This window comes from Anomaloglossus baeobatrachus, chromosome 1 (assembly GCF_048569485.1).
Source record: "Anomaloglossus baeobatrachus isolate aAnoBae1 chromosome 1, aAnoBae1.hap1, whole genome shotgun sequence".
Classification (NCBI taxonomy): domain Eukaryota; kingdom Metazoa; phylum Chordata; class Amphibia; order Anura; family Aromobatidae; genus Anomaloglossus; species Anomaloglossus baeobatrachus.
In genome coordinates, this window is record NC_134353.1 from 756,528,986 (window position 1) to 756,547,496 (window position 18,511).

The window sequence follows — 18,511 nt, forward strand, 5'->3', positions numbered from 1 at the left end:
AGGCCATCATGCACGTCTCTATCCAGGGACAATGTGGAGCCTCCCAATTTTTGGCTGCCCTGGCAAAGGGCTATACTGAAATAGACCCACTTCCTTACAATGGGCACTTCAGGTTTACAGGCCATCATGCACGTCTCTATCCAGGGACAATGTGGAGCCTCCCAATTTTTGGCTGCCCTGGCAAAGGGCTATACTAAAATAGACCCACTTCCTTACAATGGGCACTTCAGGTTTACAGGCCATCATGCACGTCTCTATCCAGGGACATTGGTGAACCTCACAATTTTGGACTGCCCTGGCAAAGGAAAATACTACAAAGACTCACTTCCTCAAAATGGGCACATTAGACTCAAGAGGCCTTCATGTACGTCTCTTCTCAGGGACATCGGAGTGCCACACAATGTTTTCACGTAAAATCTTTCATGTATTAATCTCAAAAAGTAACATACACCAGCTCTATCTCACTATTGGGTATGTGCCCTTAACATTTCTGCCATGAAAAATCATTTTGGGGTCATTTTGGAAGGTTTTCTGGTGAGTCCGTAAAAATGGCGTAAAACGCGGACAAAATTGTTCACAGCTGTGACTTTTGAGTGATAAATGCTTCAAGGGGTCTTCCCCATGCTGTTGCCATGTCATTTGAGCACTCTTCTGAGACTTTTGTGCCATTTTTAGGGTTTCTCCATGCTGCCGGGAGGTCATTTCACAAAAATACTCGGGTCTCCCATAGGATAACATTGGGCTCGTTGCTCGGGCCGAGTACACGAGTATCTTGGGAGGCTCGGCCCGAGCTTCGAGCACCCGAGCTTTTTAGTACTCGCTCATCACTAGAAAATACTACAAAGACTCACTTCCTCAAAATGGGCACATTAGACTCAAGAGGCCTTCATGTACGTCTCTTCTCAGGGACATCGGAGTGCCACACAATGTTTTCACGTAAAATCTTTCATGTATTGATCTCAAAAAGTAACATACACCAGCTCTATCTCACTATTGGGTATGTGCCCTTAACATTTCCGCCATGAAAAATCATTTTGGGGTCATTTTGGAAGGTTTTCTGATGAGTCCGTAAAAATGGCGTAAAACGCGGACAAAATTGTTCACAGCTGTGACTTTTGAGTGATAAATGCTTCAAGGGGTCTTCCCCATGCTGTTGCCATGTCATTTGAGCACTCTTCTGAGACTTTTGTGCCATTTTTAGGGTTTCTCCATGCTGCCGGGAGGTCATTTCACAAAAATACTCGGGTCTCCCATAGGATAACATTGGGCTCGTTGCTCGGGCCGAGTACACGAGTATCTTGGGAGGCTCGGCCCGAGCTTCGAGCACCCGAGCTTTTTAGTACTCGCTCATCACTAGTCATGAGGCAAAGAGATAAAGCTATATAAGAATCTGAGGTGGAACAGACTGAGATAGTCGTGGAACAAAGAGGTAAAGTTGTGAAGGGTAAGAAGTGTGATCACTAGAGTAAAATATATAAGCCTAACTGGCAATAATCACTGATCACAAAAGTGAAGAAGTAATAGGAAATATAGACAGAGTTCCTGATCAGCCATGTAGGGTCAGAGCTGAACAGTATGAAGGAGGAGGGGTGTCAGGTGTGTCAGCGAGGGGTGAGTATAGCGCTACAAAGTGCACCGCTGACATGGATGGTAAGTGGATCAAAGTATACCTGGTATAATGGGGGAGTGTGGCGGCGGGTTAATGGTCCCAACGTCCATTTCGCCTGAGCGCTTTTTCGAGGGAGGTGAAGTGTCCAGGAGCGCTGACAACCTTCATGCAACCTCATAAGTACTAATTAATAGCTTTTGCACTTTACATATGTTGCTGCTAGCACTGACACTTTCTAGGCACCTTATGCTCTTAGCTGCTATCATTTATTTATTTCTCTTTGCACCTACATGCATACTATTTTTACTCCTGCTTACACCTGTACTCTGCTGTACTTTGATATAATCATATACACCTCTGCCTCAATTGTTGATTTTTATTCTACCTCTTAGATATTTATCTTCACCTTGAGTATATGTTCATGTTTTACTGCTATACATATTTTAGTGTACATTATTAATTCGTGTTGCATACATATTGGTGTAATTTACAGTATAACTTCTTTGCCATCTTTATACAACCTCATAAACACCAAGTACTTAAATTGCTATTAATTGTGATTCTTTTTTGAGGAATTTCTTTAAATATTTATATTTACATTTTCATTCACTTTTTCGTGCTCCAGTACTTATGTAATTTTTGTTAGATTGCAATCCCATCAATCGTTTGTGGTATCCATTCTTTTTATATCTGGTTATTCCATAAAGTACATTATTTTATGTCCATTTATTTATAACGATCAGCCGCCGCTGCGAGATGTTGCTCCCCTCTGGGGCGGATGATAATGCAGCTCAGATGGTCCAGCTCCCCACAAGCAGAGCTAGGCCCCCAGGGAGGACGATGGTGGGGGGTATCGGCCATTGGCGCCGGAGCGCGGGGCAACGCAATGACGGGACGACACCAGGACAAAGTTCTTTTTACTTACTGTCAGGTCATCACCCTTGGAGTGCCGGTTTCCGCCGTGCTTGGCCCCAGCCGATCCCGGATGATTCAGAGGCCACCACTAGTTTTGTGAAGCTGTGAGACCTTCCTTTCTTGCACTCTATACTGTGGATCCCTGTGGCATGAAGCTACTTAGGGCCCCAGTGTCCTTGGGTTTAGTTACCGTCTCATCCGCAGGCAGCCCGAATCAGATGTGGAGCCGACTGTTGTCTTGACTCCTGACTCTATATGCTACTGTGCTCAGGGACCTTTGTGGTTGGCAAAGGGACATGAAGTCCCCCTTCCCTGCAAATTCTGATAGCGCCACGTGGAGTGTACACCACCCTAGGGGTCTGCACCTTGACTGCGCCAATCCCGAAGGTTCTGCTAGGCTCACCCCTCAGCTACCGTGTTGCTCCTCTGTCTCTCCGGCTCACCCGGTAAACTCTTGCTTCTTCCAGTCTGTCCGGTCCTAACTAAGGAAGCTCTGAAGCACTCTCCTTAGCGGCCATGTTTCTGCAAGTCCCTGGATAGTATGGTACTCTTGTCCTTCTCCCTCCAAGGAAGTTCTCAAGCACTCTCCTTTGCTGGTCTTTCTGGGGAAGCTCCAAAGCACTCTCCCCAGTGACCGACTTGTTCTATGTCCCAGACAATTCTGAGGTAAAAACTGTGTGTTTTCTCACTTCCCTCATGCTGCCCCCACCTTCCTGATGACTCACTGGTGGCTGGGAAAAGCCCATTGTTATGGTGATCAACTTTAGCCCAGTTCCAGTAGGAAAGCACTTGGCTGTGGGTGTTGTATAAGTGAAAAAAAGTGGTTAACCTCTTCCTTACCCGGGATGAGTATTGCAGCTTAAGTCAGATGCAATACCCTGTGGCGACGGAAGCCTCAGGGGCACCACACAAAGCACAACAGTTGATGACAAACTTACCTTGACTGCTATGCTCCACATAGGATCTTGTGCACAGATCTAGATGTCCAAGCAGCCTCTGTCAATCACACCAGTGGTGAGGTAATTCTGTACTAATGATGATTCTGGTGATTGTATCCAAATGTATCCAAGTGTTGATGGTCATTTTGGTGCTAGATTCATGCACTGATAGTAGTTATGATGAGGTATTTCTGTACCAATGGTGGCTGTGATGCTGTATTCTGTTGATTCCAAAGTTGTATTTATATACAGTTGGTGGTTCTAGTGATGTGTCCCTGTACTGATGGTGGTTCTGGGATTACATTTATTTATTCTTGATTATTCTGGTGTTGTATTACTGTACTGATGATGGTTCTCGTGATGTATTTTTGTATGATGGTCATTCTTGTGATATATTTCGGTACTGTTGATAGTTGTAGTGATGTATTTCTGTACAAATGGTGGTACTGGTAATGTATTCCGGTACTGTTGGCTGTTCTTGTGATTTTTTTATTTACTGATGGTGGGTCTAGTGCTGTATTCCTTATTTTTTCTGATTATGTACACAGGTAGCATTCAATAAACTTTCAGGTAACCTGATGTAATTATGTCAATAAAGTATTGTGCCATATGACAAGTTTAGGGTTACTAGATCTGTGTTTATATTAGCAGCATTAATTATAAAATGAAGCACTGTAGCATGCCAAACTCAAACAGCTTGTGATATACTTACTATCAGAATTTGTCCCTGTTTGCCAGTTCCAGCAGTCACACAGGAGATGACTATGTACGATTTTCATACTTACAGTCAAGTGCCAACTAGCTTCTTTTCCTGTTTCGCTCATTGAAGCAGAGGATGAACATTAAGAAAATAAGGAAGATAAGCTAGATGGCATGTGACTGTAAGTACGCAAATCATATCTGAACAGTCACATGATGACTAATGAAATCTCTTGATCTGTAGATAAAAGTGGGTGCCAAACTAAATTGTTGCCCTGGGTGCAAGATAACCTAGATTTGCTTCTAGAAACTCGCATACCCTTACTCAGATGCATATACATGGTAGCCAGTAGATATCAGTAGCAATGAAGGCCTGTGTAGTATTTCATAATACACACAGTGGGACGGATAAAGGAAAATACATGTCATGTGTAGAGTTGAGCGCGGTTCGTGGTTCTCCAGTTCGCGGTTCGAGTGATTTTGGGGGTGTTCTAGATCGAACTAGAACTTGAGCTTTTTGCCAAAAGCTTGATAGCTTAAGTTACGTTCGAGAACGGTTCTAGCAGCAAAAGGCCAAGCTAATTAGTAGCTGGCTTTTCGCTGTAACAGTGTAAGTCACTCTGTGACTCACACTATTATGAAATTTCAGCGTATAGTGTGCTGGGACTGCGCGTTCAGATCACTGCTGCTGGGATAATGGCGATCGCCATTTTTTTTTTTTTCTTGTCTTCCTTCCCTAAGCGCGCGTGTAGTGGGGCGGGCCAACATGTCAGCCAATCCCAGACGCACACACAGCTAAGTGGACTTTTTGCCAGACAAGCAAGGGCATGTGTCATAGGCTGTCTATATCACATGTCCCTGCATTATAAAAACGGGTATCTGCCCATCTGGATGCCATTATCTGCCTTCTGCGTATGGGTGTCAGTCACCGCTGGCGCAGCTCCTGTCGCCGATCCTGTTGTGTACGCTCTAGACACAGCGCTATACAGAATAGGGATAGAAGTTTCTTTCAGCTCTTGTAAGGGCTAATTACAACAGGCTCAGAGCCATAGGTGACAGTCAGGTCCGTGGAAACAGTTTTTAACAGCTACAGATAACAGCGTCTGTGTAACTAAGCTCAGGGACTTCCTCACTGCATTTCACCATTAGGAGGGATAGAAAGTGAGGCTTCCTTTCCTCTACACTGACCCACAACCCAGCCACTGTACCCTCCTGCCCTTTTTAGCAAAGCCATTTTAATTGCAGAGTGCTCCCAGTTAGTGCCATCCTAAAAGTGGCTGTTGGAATTCATTAGTGTCCCACTGTTGCAAAGCTAAATGCAGCACCTCTGCATTGCACACTCAAGCTCATTGTTACTAAGCCATTATAATAGCAAACACTGAGGAAACTTAGTGGCATCCTAAAAGTGGCTGTTGGACTTCATTAATGTCCCACTGTTGCAAAGCTATTTGCAGCACTTCTGCATTGCACACTCAAGCTCATTGTTACTAAGCCATTATAATAGCAAACACTGAGGAAACTTAGTGGCATCCTAAAAGTGGCCGTTGGACTTCATTAGTGTCCCACTGGTGCAAAGCTATTTGCAGCACCTCTGCATTGCACACTCAAGCTCATTGTTACTAAGCCATTATAATAGCAAACACTTAGGAAACGCTATTTCTAGCACCTCTGCATTACACCCTCCTGCTCTGTTTTTAATAAGCTATAAAAGCAAAAAAAGCTGCAACTTAGTGGCATCCAAAAAGTGGCTGTTGTTCTCCATGTGTGCCCCACTGGTGCCAAGCTATTTCTAGCACCTCTGCATTACACCCTCCTGCTCTGTTTTTAATAAGCTATAATAATAGCAAAAAATGCTGCAACTTAGTGGCATCCGAAAAGTGGCTGTTGTACTCCATTTGTGCCCGCTGGTGCCAAGCTATTTCTAGCACCTCTGCATTACACCCTCCTGCTCATTTAGCTATGCTATTATTTTTGTAATTGCGTGTGTGTGTGTGTGTGTGTGTGTGTGCGAAGACAACTTACTAGTGGCGCATCACAAGAGCTTCCCAGTTATCTACCTAAACATAGACAAAACACATCACCCACCCTGAATACCCTTGTTAGATGAAGCCTAACAGATAAGACAGATGATAACAGTGTGAATGCAAACCACACAGCTTTGCAACACAGTCATGTAAATCTTGAAAAGCAACATTCAATGCAAACATGTGTCGCTGTACTCTATGATTTAAACTGTACGTGACAATTTGACAGTGCAGAGGCAGCAAGTCTGATTGTCTATATAGTCGTCCTACCCAGAACAGATATGTGTTTTCATAATAAAACAAAGTGTTGCGTGCACGCATTACTGTCTGGGCACAGCCTACCCTACCCGGGTACTGTGATGTCCAGTTGCCATAAATACAGACTTTTTCTCCTATCATGGTTAACAGTATAGACAGCACCGGAAGAATGTTGTTCTGTGGCACAGGATGCTGCTCACTGGCGTTACGGTACTCCTCACCAAACTCCAAAATGATTCCCCTCACAATTGAACGAAGTGTTTCCGCGGTTGCTCCTTGCTGTAACACACACCTTTTTTTTTCATTCTGTTCATAGACAGCATCTCCAAGTCCACACTCGAAGATCGTTTTGCTATTGCTATAGTGAACAAACAGACAAAAGCAGCTCAAAAAAAACTGCAGCCCCTTGTGTGTAGTCTGCAACAATGCATGCAATGAATGGCAAATAAGCATGTTGCATTGACAGTGGCTAAAGCTGAGCAATAAATCCTCATGCTATCAATTCATATCCATGTGACACTTCATGGTGGTAGTACTCAAACTTGAAATTTTTTGACTTCTACTTAGAGATTGTTACAGATTGCATGACTTGTGTGATCCTTTGCTATATCCAAAAAATTTACAGGCTAGGCAAGGCTTACAGCCCATGTGAACTGCATAGGCAACATGACTTATGCTCATAGGCAGAGTTGTGGCCAACGATTCAGTTGTTGACTTGCTTCCAGTACTTTGTCTTTGTCCATGAAGACACAACGTAAACTCGTCGTCAGTAGCATCCTCCTCCACCTCCACTGCTGATGTCAATGATTTGCTCACTTTGGTTTGACAGTAAGTGGTGTCTCCAACCTCATCATCACCCTGTGTGTTTTCATTCCCCTAGTCCTGAGTCTTCCGTGACAACCTCTTCCTGCCCTGACCGAATAGCAAAGTTGACGTTACAATCAGGTATCTGAGTCTCCTCATCATGTTACCCATTGTCTCCACCAGGATGATGTACGGTTTGGAAGTGAGGGTGTACATTATGATCAGCACCTTCTTCATCGGGGCCTGGATCCAACTCACAAACCTTCTGGCCATCTGTGCAGATCATTTCCCCTGTCTCCTGTAACTCGCTGCCTCAACACGTCAGATTATCTGCTACACCTGCAAGCTTCAAACGGAACCTGAAAACTCATCTGTTCATAAATTACTTTAACCATTAAATAACACCACCACGGTGCGGAGCTTCTGCCCAACCTACACCCCACCTACTGTCTACTCCACAAAATACTTTACAATGTAATCCCGCAAGGGCTGAGTCCTCTGCCCTCTGTACCAGTCTGTCTATTGTTACTTGTATATGTATTCTGTATATAACCCCCTTGTCATGTACAGCACCATGGAATCAATGGTGCTCTATAAATAAATAATACTAATAATACGAACTTCTTTGTCTGTACTCACTGGAGCTTTAGAGCAGACCTCTGATTCCCAGGCTACAGTATGACTGAACGGCTCTGCATACTCAACCATCTCTGTTACCCCTTATTCAGCAGTGCTGGTGGGAACTTGAGAGCAGTTATGAAGCAAGTGCGATTAGGTTTCCACCACTGTGGAATGTAGTATTTGTGATATTGAACTTGTGGTGGAGGAGAGCCCACTTTATTGCGCACTTCACATCCATTGAAGCAGCTGCTGTTTGGGTGCCTCCTTTACTTTTGTTAACGATGGTCATGTCCGTGAAAAAAAGATAATATCAGATTATCTACGGGAAGAAGTACACCTGTTATTTTAGCTGTTATTTGTTGTTGCGAATTGGTGCCGCCGTAAACGCATTCAACCTGCTGCGGTTTCAGTTGTGCCCAGGCGTCAACTGCCATTTAGGGCTGTGCCTCAGGTTGTCCAGCTGGCTGCTTTCTCAACCACGTGTAAGCGTGCAGAGGTGGCCAGTGCGCATACGAGAGCCGATTTACCCCAGCCGCAGCCTAACTCCAGTGTTTCACCTACTGAGTATGCTCAGCCTGACTGTGTCATTCCTGAGGCAAAGTGTTAATTTTGGGCTACAGCGCATGCTCGTTTGGACTGTGCCTGAGTCATTCTGCGACCTGCGGCTCAACACACTGACACAGGGCCCAGGGGCTTGACTCACTCTCGGGAGTCAACTAAAACAAACTGCACCCAACATCAGCCCCAGGTGTCCCCTTACACTGCAGTAGCGGTCTCCACTGACCGCAATAACGAGAGTGGCGTCACGAAAATACATATAAAGAAGCAACCTAAGTGGGACCAGACTCTTCCTCCACGTGGAGTCCCTGAAGGTAATGCACCAACACAACCCCTGTGGGGCTTCACACTGACTGAGAAAAGCCTCTTTGCACAGGTACTTGCACTCCGTGCTGGGTCTAAGTCCTGTGTTGTGCCTAGACAGCATGCTGAAGCGGATAGTCTTTTTTTCAGAAAATGTATTTCATGCTACTGAGCATGCTCAGACACTTACTGCATCAGAGGCTAGGCCGGGTAATGAACTCTTTGGCCCTGCCCCTGATGTGGGGTGCCCATATAGACCACAGGGCATCAGGTGTCCTGACAATTTGGCCAGGCCACTCCCAACAGGCTTGTAGAGGCCCGCCCCTATGACTTGTCACCTCATTGTTGATGGTCAGACGATGACTGGTGAGGTGTTTTGGTTGTGGCAGCCATGAGGTCATCATTCAAGTGGCGGTTCAAAATAGGACGCTAGTTATGCCACTCATGACGTGTCACTCTGCTTTTGTCTCCAGGAGGTGCATTGTGGTCCACCCTGGTTTGGGGCAGACCCAGGTTATAAAAGGGGCTGGAGCCAACAAGAAGGTGCCCAGTCTTCTATTATGCTACGAAACAGCACACATCCATGTGTTGAACACATTGCGGCTTTAGCCCAGAGATAGGCAGGGATTGGTCATCGATGCAGGCCGCCACCACAGTTGGTAACGCAGAATGTTTAAGAACAGCTCCTGTCCTACCAGTCCTGCTAGTGCAGCCCAGTGGCATAAACAGGTCTGCTGCTGCTGATGCGCCTGCTGTCCACAGGTGTGTCCCCTACGCACAAGGACAGCGTACCCAATGGCCCCTGTGTTGCTAACAGGAAGTTCCTGGGCTGGGTGGTCGTGTGGACCCTGTCACGCTAACAGGGCTCCAAGTCTCCAGATCCGAGTGGCGTTGTTATGGATGGGATTAAATGCATATTGAATCCATATTGAATATAATCAAGAAAATGCTGGACTAACAAAATGGCCTTTGATTTAGCTTCTTCTTTCTAAACCCACCCATGTCTGGAAATTGCAGACATTGCAGACATGGGACTTTCCACTAAATCATAAGACGAGACATACTTTTATTTCAATACATGCTGAGTTAGCTTAATATAAGATTATGAAATGCATACACATATATATTACTCGATGTAAGCTGTTTTTGTAAGATTAACCAATAGGATTATAGTAGGCACCCTTGGCCCTCAGCCAAGGGTCTTTTGATATTATACCCTTTACTTCCCTTAATAAACTCAGAATTCTACATCCATCATGACTGGCTGTCTTTGATTTGTGTAGATATAGATATCGCATGCGATATAGGTCTTTAATAATAGATTTGGAATACAGGTGTCAAAGGGATAGATGCGTATCATATGAATGGCATCAACTTAAATTAAGGCTTTATCATTTGGCGCCCAACGTGGGGCAAGGGCGGACAATACGTCCCGGAACCGAGGAAAGCCGTGATATCACTCTCACTCTACCTTGACCACAGAGCGGACTGGAGATTGCAACTCCAAAGAGGTGAGAAAATTTGTTATCTTATCTTAGCCTTCTGTGTTACAAATTTTTTTTCGGGGGAAGAGTGAGGTGTCGGCTTCCGGAGTCCAGACACACTTGATGACCGACCTGTCAAAAGTCCTAGCTCCTGAACCCGGTCATAATCAAGACTTTGACACCTGGTATCGCTCTAATCACTGTGTTTGCAGCGAGGTTGGCTGCAGAAAAAGCAGAAGTTCTATGTTTTATTTTTTTCTCTGACAACTGCACGGGAAAAAGAGGAAGTTGTGTCACGGGAATATATTTGATATAATTTGATATATATTGAATCTGGTTTCTTCTATGAGATACACTGATACTGATGTGTGGCAAGTTCGCTCGATAGTTGATGTTTGATAAGGCCTTGGACGGACCTGATCTTCGGGGATAGAAGATTTGGAAGGGTTTTCTATGTACATGTGCAGTCTTGTATAAAGTTACAAAAGTGGGGGACTGACCCTGACTGTTACTTGGTATGGTGTTCCTGCTAAGCAGTGAGTTTAAGTTGTACTCATTGGTCTTGTTTTAGTGGATGTCAGTGTATTCTTACCTAGGAATTGAATACACTGGGGAAAACCCTTGATGTCAGGCTTAATCATTGATTATTGATGTTCTGGACGGACCGTTCGAGGAAGGTGTATATAGTGTGAACAGAGGTTACTGGTACAGGAAGTAAGAGATAGTGAGGGTGAATTTAGTATCGATCACCCACGTGACACCTCTTCCTGGTAGGACAGCCCGTTGTTTTTGTGGTCTGTGGACTGAGATAGAAATTCTGTGTATTTTGTGTATTCTGTGGATGTGTATAGTCGCTGGTCCGAAAAGAGGAAGTGGATTACGGCAGATCAGAAATTCAGGTTGACGTGTTAGTTTTAAGTCGTGTACCCCTGAAGCATGGGGTCTAATCAGTCCACACCTGTCAGGTTAACGGCAGAAGAATTAGTAAGCGAACGAGAAGGAAGGAAGTATGTTAAAAATATGAAGTCGCTCTTGAAGGTGGCAGGAATTACGGCCAAAAAAGGCAGGTTAGAGGAGCAGGAATGGAAAGATGTTTTGTCAAATAAGTGAGGGATCTTGAAAGATAAAGATCTCCTTATGGATGCTGAGGCATGGTATAGAACGTCAAAGGACGTTAAAAGATTGGCCTGGAAAGAGGAATGGGATAGAGATGGTAGATATTTCTATATTGCACCAGCTCAGAAAATGGCTCCTCAGGAAGTGGCCAAGCCCATTAGAAAGCAATGCCAACCACCCTATATGTCATCCTCAGAGGGTTGGACTTGTGTAGTTTGTCAAACCCAAAATCCTAACTGGAGAGAAACTTGTGCAGTGTGTGGGGCTCCCCGCCCACACAAGGCCACCTCCCTGTTTCCTGTTGTAACTAGGGAAGGCATGCCCTTCGTCCCGGCCTCCCTAGCTTCTGCAGACGCCATTGCAGGGCGGGCCGCACCCAGTTCCTCTTCAGCAACAAATGTAGGACACCAGGCCACTGGCCTATTTGTGGCTGGAGCAGAAGATGGCACCGAGGAGGGGCAGGAATATGACGATGCTGATACATCCCCACCACCAAAACTGTCCCCAGTAGAGACTAAACCCACAATCTCCAGCTATGGAGAAAAACTACAGGTGCTGCCCTTATTTGAGGATGACAGCCCACACACGGCATCGCACCCTGATCACGATAGTTACAGACTTGGTGCCGAAAACAGACAAGAACGCCCCAAATATGTAACATGGAAGCCACAGGAGGCGGCAGTTTTAGTAAATTCCCTTCCTGATCCTGATACCCATCCGATGCCTTTCTATAGAAAGATGTGCCAAATCCAGAAAACTCACTCTGCCACATATTCTGATTTGTATGGGCTCGCCCAAATTAAAGCTGGGGATTCTTTCTGGCCAGTAATGGAGTCGGGTTTAGAATTGGGATTTGGTGCTTCCCCAGCTTATTTGCAGACATATGAGTCGGGGGAACAGTTCTGTCACAGGTTATGTGAATGGGCAAAGGAACGTCTTACACACCAGTCTGTCTCTCTACAAGACATGGTCCAGGAAAAGGGAGAGACAGTTGAAAAGTTCTATCATCGGCTGAATCAGTTGTTTTTAGATTTGGGGTTCAGTTATAGAGAGAAAGCCCATACACAGACATGGGTGCAATCCTTTGTCTCTGGTCTCCGAGAGCCCATACGCAAACAACTGCAGCTAGTAACCCCTGATTACAGGGTAAAAGACCAAGATACTCTCTTCCAGATAGCAAGAGGCGTTGAGATGAATCTGGCAGTGTCCAAGTCTACACCACGTACAAATGTGTTACTCGCACAGTCACCCGGAGAGGATCAGGGACGTAAGAAGTCTGACATCATCTGCTTTAGATGTAAAAAATCTGGGCATATCAAAAGATATTGCAGAACAGTACTTCAGCACAACGACACCAACCCCACCCCCGTGAGGGGTCCCACAGACCATCAGCAGCAATCACCAGCTGATCTGCCTCCTCCCCCACCTCTCCAATAGGAGATTGGCAAGCTGGATCCACCACCGTCTTCCAACTTGCTATACAATCATACTCCCAAGCAAGCTAGCGGTCCTACTCCTACCATACAGGTGGAAGTAGAAGGGAAATCCATTCCCTTTTTGGTGGATACCGGTGCAGCCAGAAGCGTCATTAGGTATGCAGATTTACCTGACCCAGATTGTCTCACAGATGAAGTTGTCCCATGTGTGGGTATTGATGGAACCACCCGAAGTACTCCAATGACACGTCCTTTGAATCTCAGCCTGCAACCTACACACAGCATGCTTTCACAGCTTGTGGTATCCAACACATGTCCCGTGAATCTCTTAGGCACAGACCTGCTCAGGAAGCTACATGCTCGTATCTCTTTCAACAACGATGGTACTGTCTCTTTAACTACCCCCCTGGATCAGGAAGAAGTGTCGCAAGTGTTCGGCCTTTTCTGTATATCCGAAGATGTGAAGCCCACCTCTGACACCTGGCTATCACAGGTCCCTGATATACTCTGGTCACAAGGTCCAGAAGATGTTGGAAGACTGCCAGTCCAACCAGTGGAGGTGAAGCTTAAACCAGGAGCCTTACTTCCCCGCAAGCCACAATATCCACTCTCAATTCAACAGTCTGCTGCTATCTCTCATCAGTTAGAATGCTATCTCAAGAATGGAACGATCATACCAACTAAATCTCCCTGCAACACACCGTTGTTTCCAGTAAAAAAGAAAACAAGGAAAGGAGAGCCGGTTACTTACCGAATGGTCCAAGACTTGCGTGCAGTGAATGAAGCCACAGTGCTGGACACTCCAATGGTGCCTAATCCACATACACTGCTGGCTGGCATCCCATCTACTGCTTCCTGTTTTACCGTAGTGGATCTAGCAAATGCTTTTTTCAGCGTTCCATTAAGTGCAGATTGTCAACATCTTTTTGCTTTTACCCATGAGGGCCAGCAGTATGCATGGACAGTGATGCCCCAAGGGGCCCAGAACAGCCCATCCATGTTCAGCCAAGCAATGACTGATGTATTAGAACCATGGAAGATCACTCACCCTAATGTAGTCTTGCTTCAATATGTCGATGATCTTCTCCTCTGCTGTGATTCTCTGGAAGAAGCCCAAGAAAGCTCAATCTCACTGCTACAGTTCCTTGCACTGAATGGATGTAAAGCTTCCAAAAACAAACTCCAATTCTGCCAGGAGAAAGTCGTGTTCTTGGGACACTGCATCTCGCATCAAACTAAACATTTAACAGCAGATAGGAAGTCAGCCGTTGAGCAAATACCACTTCCCCAAAATCACACTCAACTGCAATCCTACTTAGGGATGACGTCATACTGTCGTGCTTGGATAATGAACGCCTCCCGGCTGATGGAACCTTTATATGAATGTTTGAAGACTCAGCCATTCAGTTTAACAGAGGAGGCTATAGATGCATTCTACAAGCTGAAAGATATCATATCTTCCTCTCCAGCCCTGGGTTTGCCAGACTATCAAAAACCATTCTGCCTGTTCGTGATGGAGAAGGCAGGACATGCAACGGGGGTTTTGACCCAGTCTCACGGAGGAAGACAGCGGCCCATTGGATACTACTCAGCCAGACTGGATCCTGTCGCCCGAGGAGCACCATCCTGCATGAGAGCGGTGTTCGCAACCCACCTGCTGTTGGACAAGACCTCTGACAACGTTCTAGGTCATCAGTTGAAGATCAAGGCTCCACATGACATCACTGCCATCCTGGCACAGACTCAGCCGAAGCATCTCTCTTCCGCTCGTCACTTGCGGCTCCAGTGCTCCCTGCTGCTTCCCGACAACGTAACCATCTCCCGGTGTGCGGTCCTTAACCCTGCTACTCTCCTCCCTCTCCCATGGGGGGAGTGTCCCACCTCTGACACCTTGGTGGAAGAGGTAGTCGACTCAGGCATAGCACAGCATGATTGCCTTGCTCTCATGAGGCAGGAAACCTCTGGATTCGATACCGTGAAAGATACACCCTTAGAAGACCCTGACTTAACCCTCTTTGTGGATGGATCAAGGTATGCAGATAAAGAGGGGCAGTTTCGCACGGGGATAGCGGTGGTAACAGAAGATGCTGTGATGATGACACAGGCGTTACCCGCATCCTTGTCTGCTCAAGAAGCTGAGATACGCGCTCTCACTGAAGCCTGCAAGATGGCGGCTGGAAAGAAGGTGAACATTTACTCTGACTCCCGCTATGCATGGGGAATCGCTCACGATTATGGACCAATATGGAAGGCGAGGGACTTCATCACCACAAATGGCACACCTGTACGCCACCACAAGGCCGTAAAAGAACTGATGGAGTCTTTGCTATTGCCAGATACAGTCGCGGTGCTCAAGGTCAAGGCCCACACTGGGGGAACCTCAAAGGAAGCACTGGGAAATGCTCTCGCTGACAGAACAGCCAAAGAAGCAGCACTACAAGCACTCGTCACTGAAGTGACCAAGTTATGCTCCCTAACCAATCCTGAAGAACAAGAAGAGGGGAAAGATGGAAAGTCTTGGGAAGACATGGTCCGCATTCTTCAGAAGCAGGCCTCGAAAGAAGAGAGAGACAAATGGATCCAAGATGGAGCAGTACAGAATGAGAAACATCTGATACTGGAAAAAGGGAAACCATGCCTTCCGCGTGCTCTCTACCCGATGGTGGCCAGATGGGCCCATGGCATTACACATCAGTCAAAGATGAAGATGCACAATCTTGTGAGAGAGTACTATCACGCACCTGGATTTTCCACTGCAGCAGCAAACTACACGAAAGGATGTCTGGTCTGCGCCCGATGCAACCCTGGGAAAACGGAGAAGACGCCTCAGAAGTGTACACCCAAGCCGTTGTACCCCTTCCAGCGCATACAGATAGATCACATCCAGATGCCTCACTCAGGAGGATTCGAATACGTCTTGGTGGTGATAGATATCTTTTCCGGATGGCCAGAAGCGTTTCCTGTCAAGAACCAATCCGCGAAGACAACGATGAAGAAACTTCTCACGGAGATAGTGTGCAGATATGGACTCCCGGAGACCATAGAAAGTGACCAGGGCCCTGCTTTTACTGCTAACTTGACCAAAGAGATATGGCAGGCCTTGGGTACTGAATTGGCTCTACACACCCCGTATCACCCTCAGAGTAGTGGGAAAGTTGAGAGGTTAAATGGGACACTGAAAGCAAAAATGCTTAAGGCAGCGCAGGAGACAGGGAAGCCATGGCATGAGAGTCTTCCCCTTGCATTGTTCAGTGTCAGACACACCCCAACAGGAGCCCACAAGCTGAGCCCCTATGAGATCTTGTTTGGTAGCGCACCCAGATTAGGGTTGTACTTTCCACAACAGCTATCCTTGCAGTACGATACTCTGACCAAGTTTGTTGTGGAACTGGCTAAACATTTGACTAAAGTACATTCTCGAGTTTTCTCTTCCATTCCAGATCCTCAGGACCTAGAAGGCTCACACCAGATCCAACCAGGTGACTGGGTCCTCATCAGGAAATTCACCAGACGTACCCTTGAGCCCAGATACGACGGACCATTCCAGGTCCTTCTGACGACTACTACCGCTGTTAAAGTTGAAGGAAGACCCACATGGATCCACGCATCTCACTGCAAAAAGATGCCGGACCCGGGAGCAGGAGACGGCTGTCTCCCATCTTCTACCTAAGTCTGTTACATTCCATTTTCTTGGGGGTGGTGACTGGCCAAGGGGCAATATCCAGAGAAAATGGGGTGGTTACTTTCTGGTTTAATGTGTCCGTTCCCTCCACCTCATATCAGTTTGACTACTGCGACATAGTGATCCCATGTCCTACTCCCACTAACCAGTATCTTCTACACCACCGGGGTACACATTACATATGTATAACTACTGCTGAAACTGGATGGGGTTCAAATTGTGAAAAATGGTCCTTTGTAGGTTGGACCACCGGTAATGCACACTGGGGATCCAGGCCCACTCAAGCTGTAGAACGCAAAGACAGGTTTGGGAAAAGCTTATTGGATCGCATGACACTGACCAAAGGCAGATTCAGGGGAGAAAGGGGCATAGAAGATGGAGAAGACACAGACATTCGCTGTCCAATAGATGGGTGCATGACTATGTTTTTGAACATCGAGAATCCCTCTGAAGGGGATCAAGGACTGTACGTGCTAAGTACATATGGGGACATACCTGTACCTACTGTGACAGGGAAGTTTTGGCTCAAAAACATAGTGAACAAGCCTTCACACCACACCTGGGGTATACAGATAAGGGAACTGATAAGAGGGGCAAGATACATGACAGACATGACCTATGAAGACAAACTTGCTCTGGAAACCGGGTATTCGGACTCAAATCTCTGGTTAGAGTGGCTGAGGTACACCGCAACAAGTAACAACAGGTCAGCATGTATTGTGTGTTCCACAGCTAGGCCTCACTTGGGTACGGTTCCTTTCCCCATAGATCCCAGAACAGATGAAAAAGGTTTTTATTGCATATTGTCTCTTTTCAATAACACCACAGCCCTTTTAAAAAGATGCCGTAAGGTAGCACAAACGTACCCTCCCTACCAGTGGAACGAATCGATTGGGCATGGGATCACCCCCTATCCCGGAAATTATGCCTGTTTTGAACGCACTGCCCAGGGATTGGCAGTAGGTAAATTGCCACCAAATTTCTGTAACGGTACCATAAAAATAAACAATGGCCCTTATGATGATTCCCTGTTTACCAATCAACATAGTCAATTACCCGATGTATACTGGCTTTGTGGAGACATGAAAATAAGACCCCGTTTACAAGTACCGTGGATCGGGCAATGTGCCCTAGTAAAAGTGCTTATGCCATTCCACATATTTGAGTTGCCTGAAATAAACAAAGCTGTTCAGGAACACCAGCCCCTAAACAGACAAAAAAGGGAATCAGAAATAAAAGGATCCTTTGACCCTCATGTTTATGTTGATTCAATTGGTGTTCCTAGAGGAGTGCCGGATGAATTCAAAGCCAGAAATCAAGTAGCAGCCGGTTTTGAATCAATCGTCCCCATAATAACGGTAAACAAAAATGTAGATTGGATAAACTACCTGTATTACAACCAACAACGCTTTGTAAATTACACCAGAGACGCCCTAAAAGGAATTGTTGAACAACTAGGACCCACCTCAGTTATGACCTTTCAAAATAGGATGGCCCTCGACATGATTCTGGCAGAAAAGGGGGGAGTCTGTAAAATGATAGGACCTAACTGCTGTACTTACATACCCAATAATACTGCCCCCGATGGTAGCATAACTAAAGCCCTAAAAGGTCTCACTGATTTGTCCGAAGAACTGGCCAGAAACTCAGGCACACAACAATGGGACACTTGGTTTGGGTGGTGGAGAGGGTGGCAAGATGCGCTTATTAAACTAGGAATAATTCTTATCTGTGTCTTGACAGTGTTGATCTTGATCATGTGCTGCGTGGCTCCATGCATCAGGAGGATGATAACTAAGACCATGGATGAGACGATGACCATGCATGCCGCTTTTGATGACCTTCCACCACCGCCTGAGGAGTATGAGGCTCTGAGTGCAACCAGCCCCGATGAGTATGAACTGATGAGAGGACCACCACCACCGCCTTCTACTCCTCCCCCTTCACCTCGGATCCTGTATGCCACTGTGGAAAGTGGCCGAGAGGACACCTAAGGGACATGAACTGTTTCTTTCTGCCATTCTGTGCTTCTACTTCCCTTTTGATCGTTTGCTGAACAAGTCT

General features: G+C 46.1%; 1 protein-coding gene across 1 annotated transcript; it reads left to right on the forward strand.

Annotated features, from left to right (window-relative positions):
- The first annotated feature begins 14,574 nt into the window (after nucleotides 1-14,574).
- Nucleotides 14,575-18,237, forward strand: LOC142299714 (uncharacterized). The gene is made up of 2 exons (XM_075341847.1): nucleotides 14,575-16,435; nucleotides 18,191-18,237. The coding sequence occupies exon 1, from the start codon at nucleotides 14,711-14,713 to the stop codon at nucleotides 16,433-16,435; it is 1,725 nt and encodes a 574-aa protein (XP_075197962.1). The 5' UTR covers nucleotides 14,575-14,710; the 3' UTR covers nucleotides 18,191-18,237.
- Nucleotides 18,238-18,511: the final 274 nt, after the last annotated feature.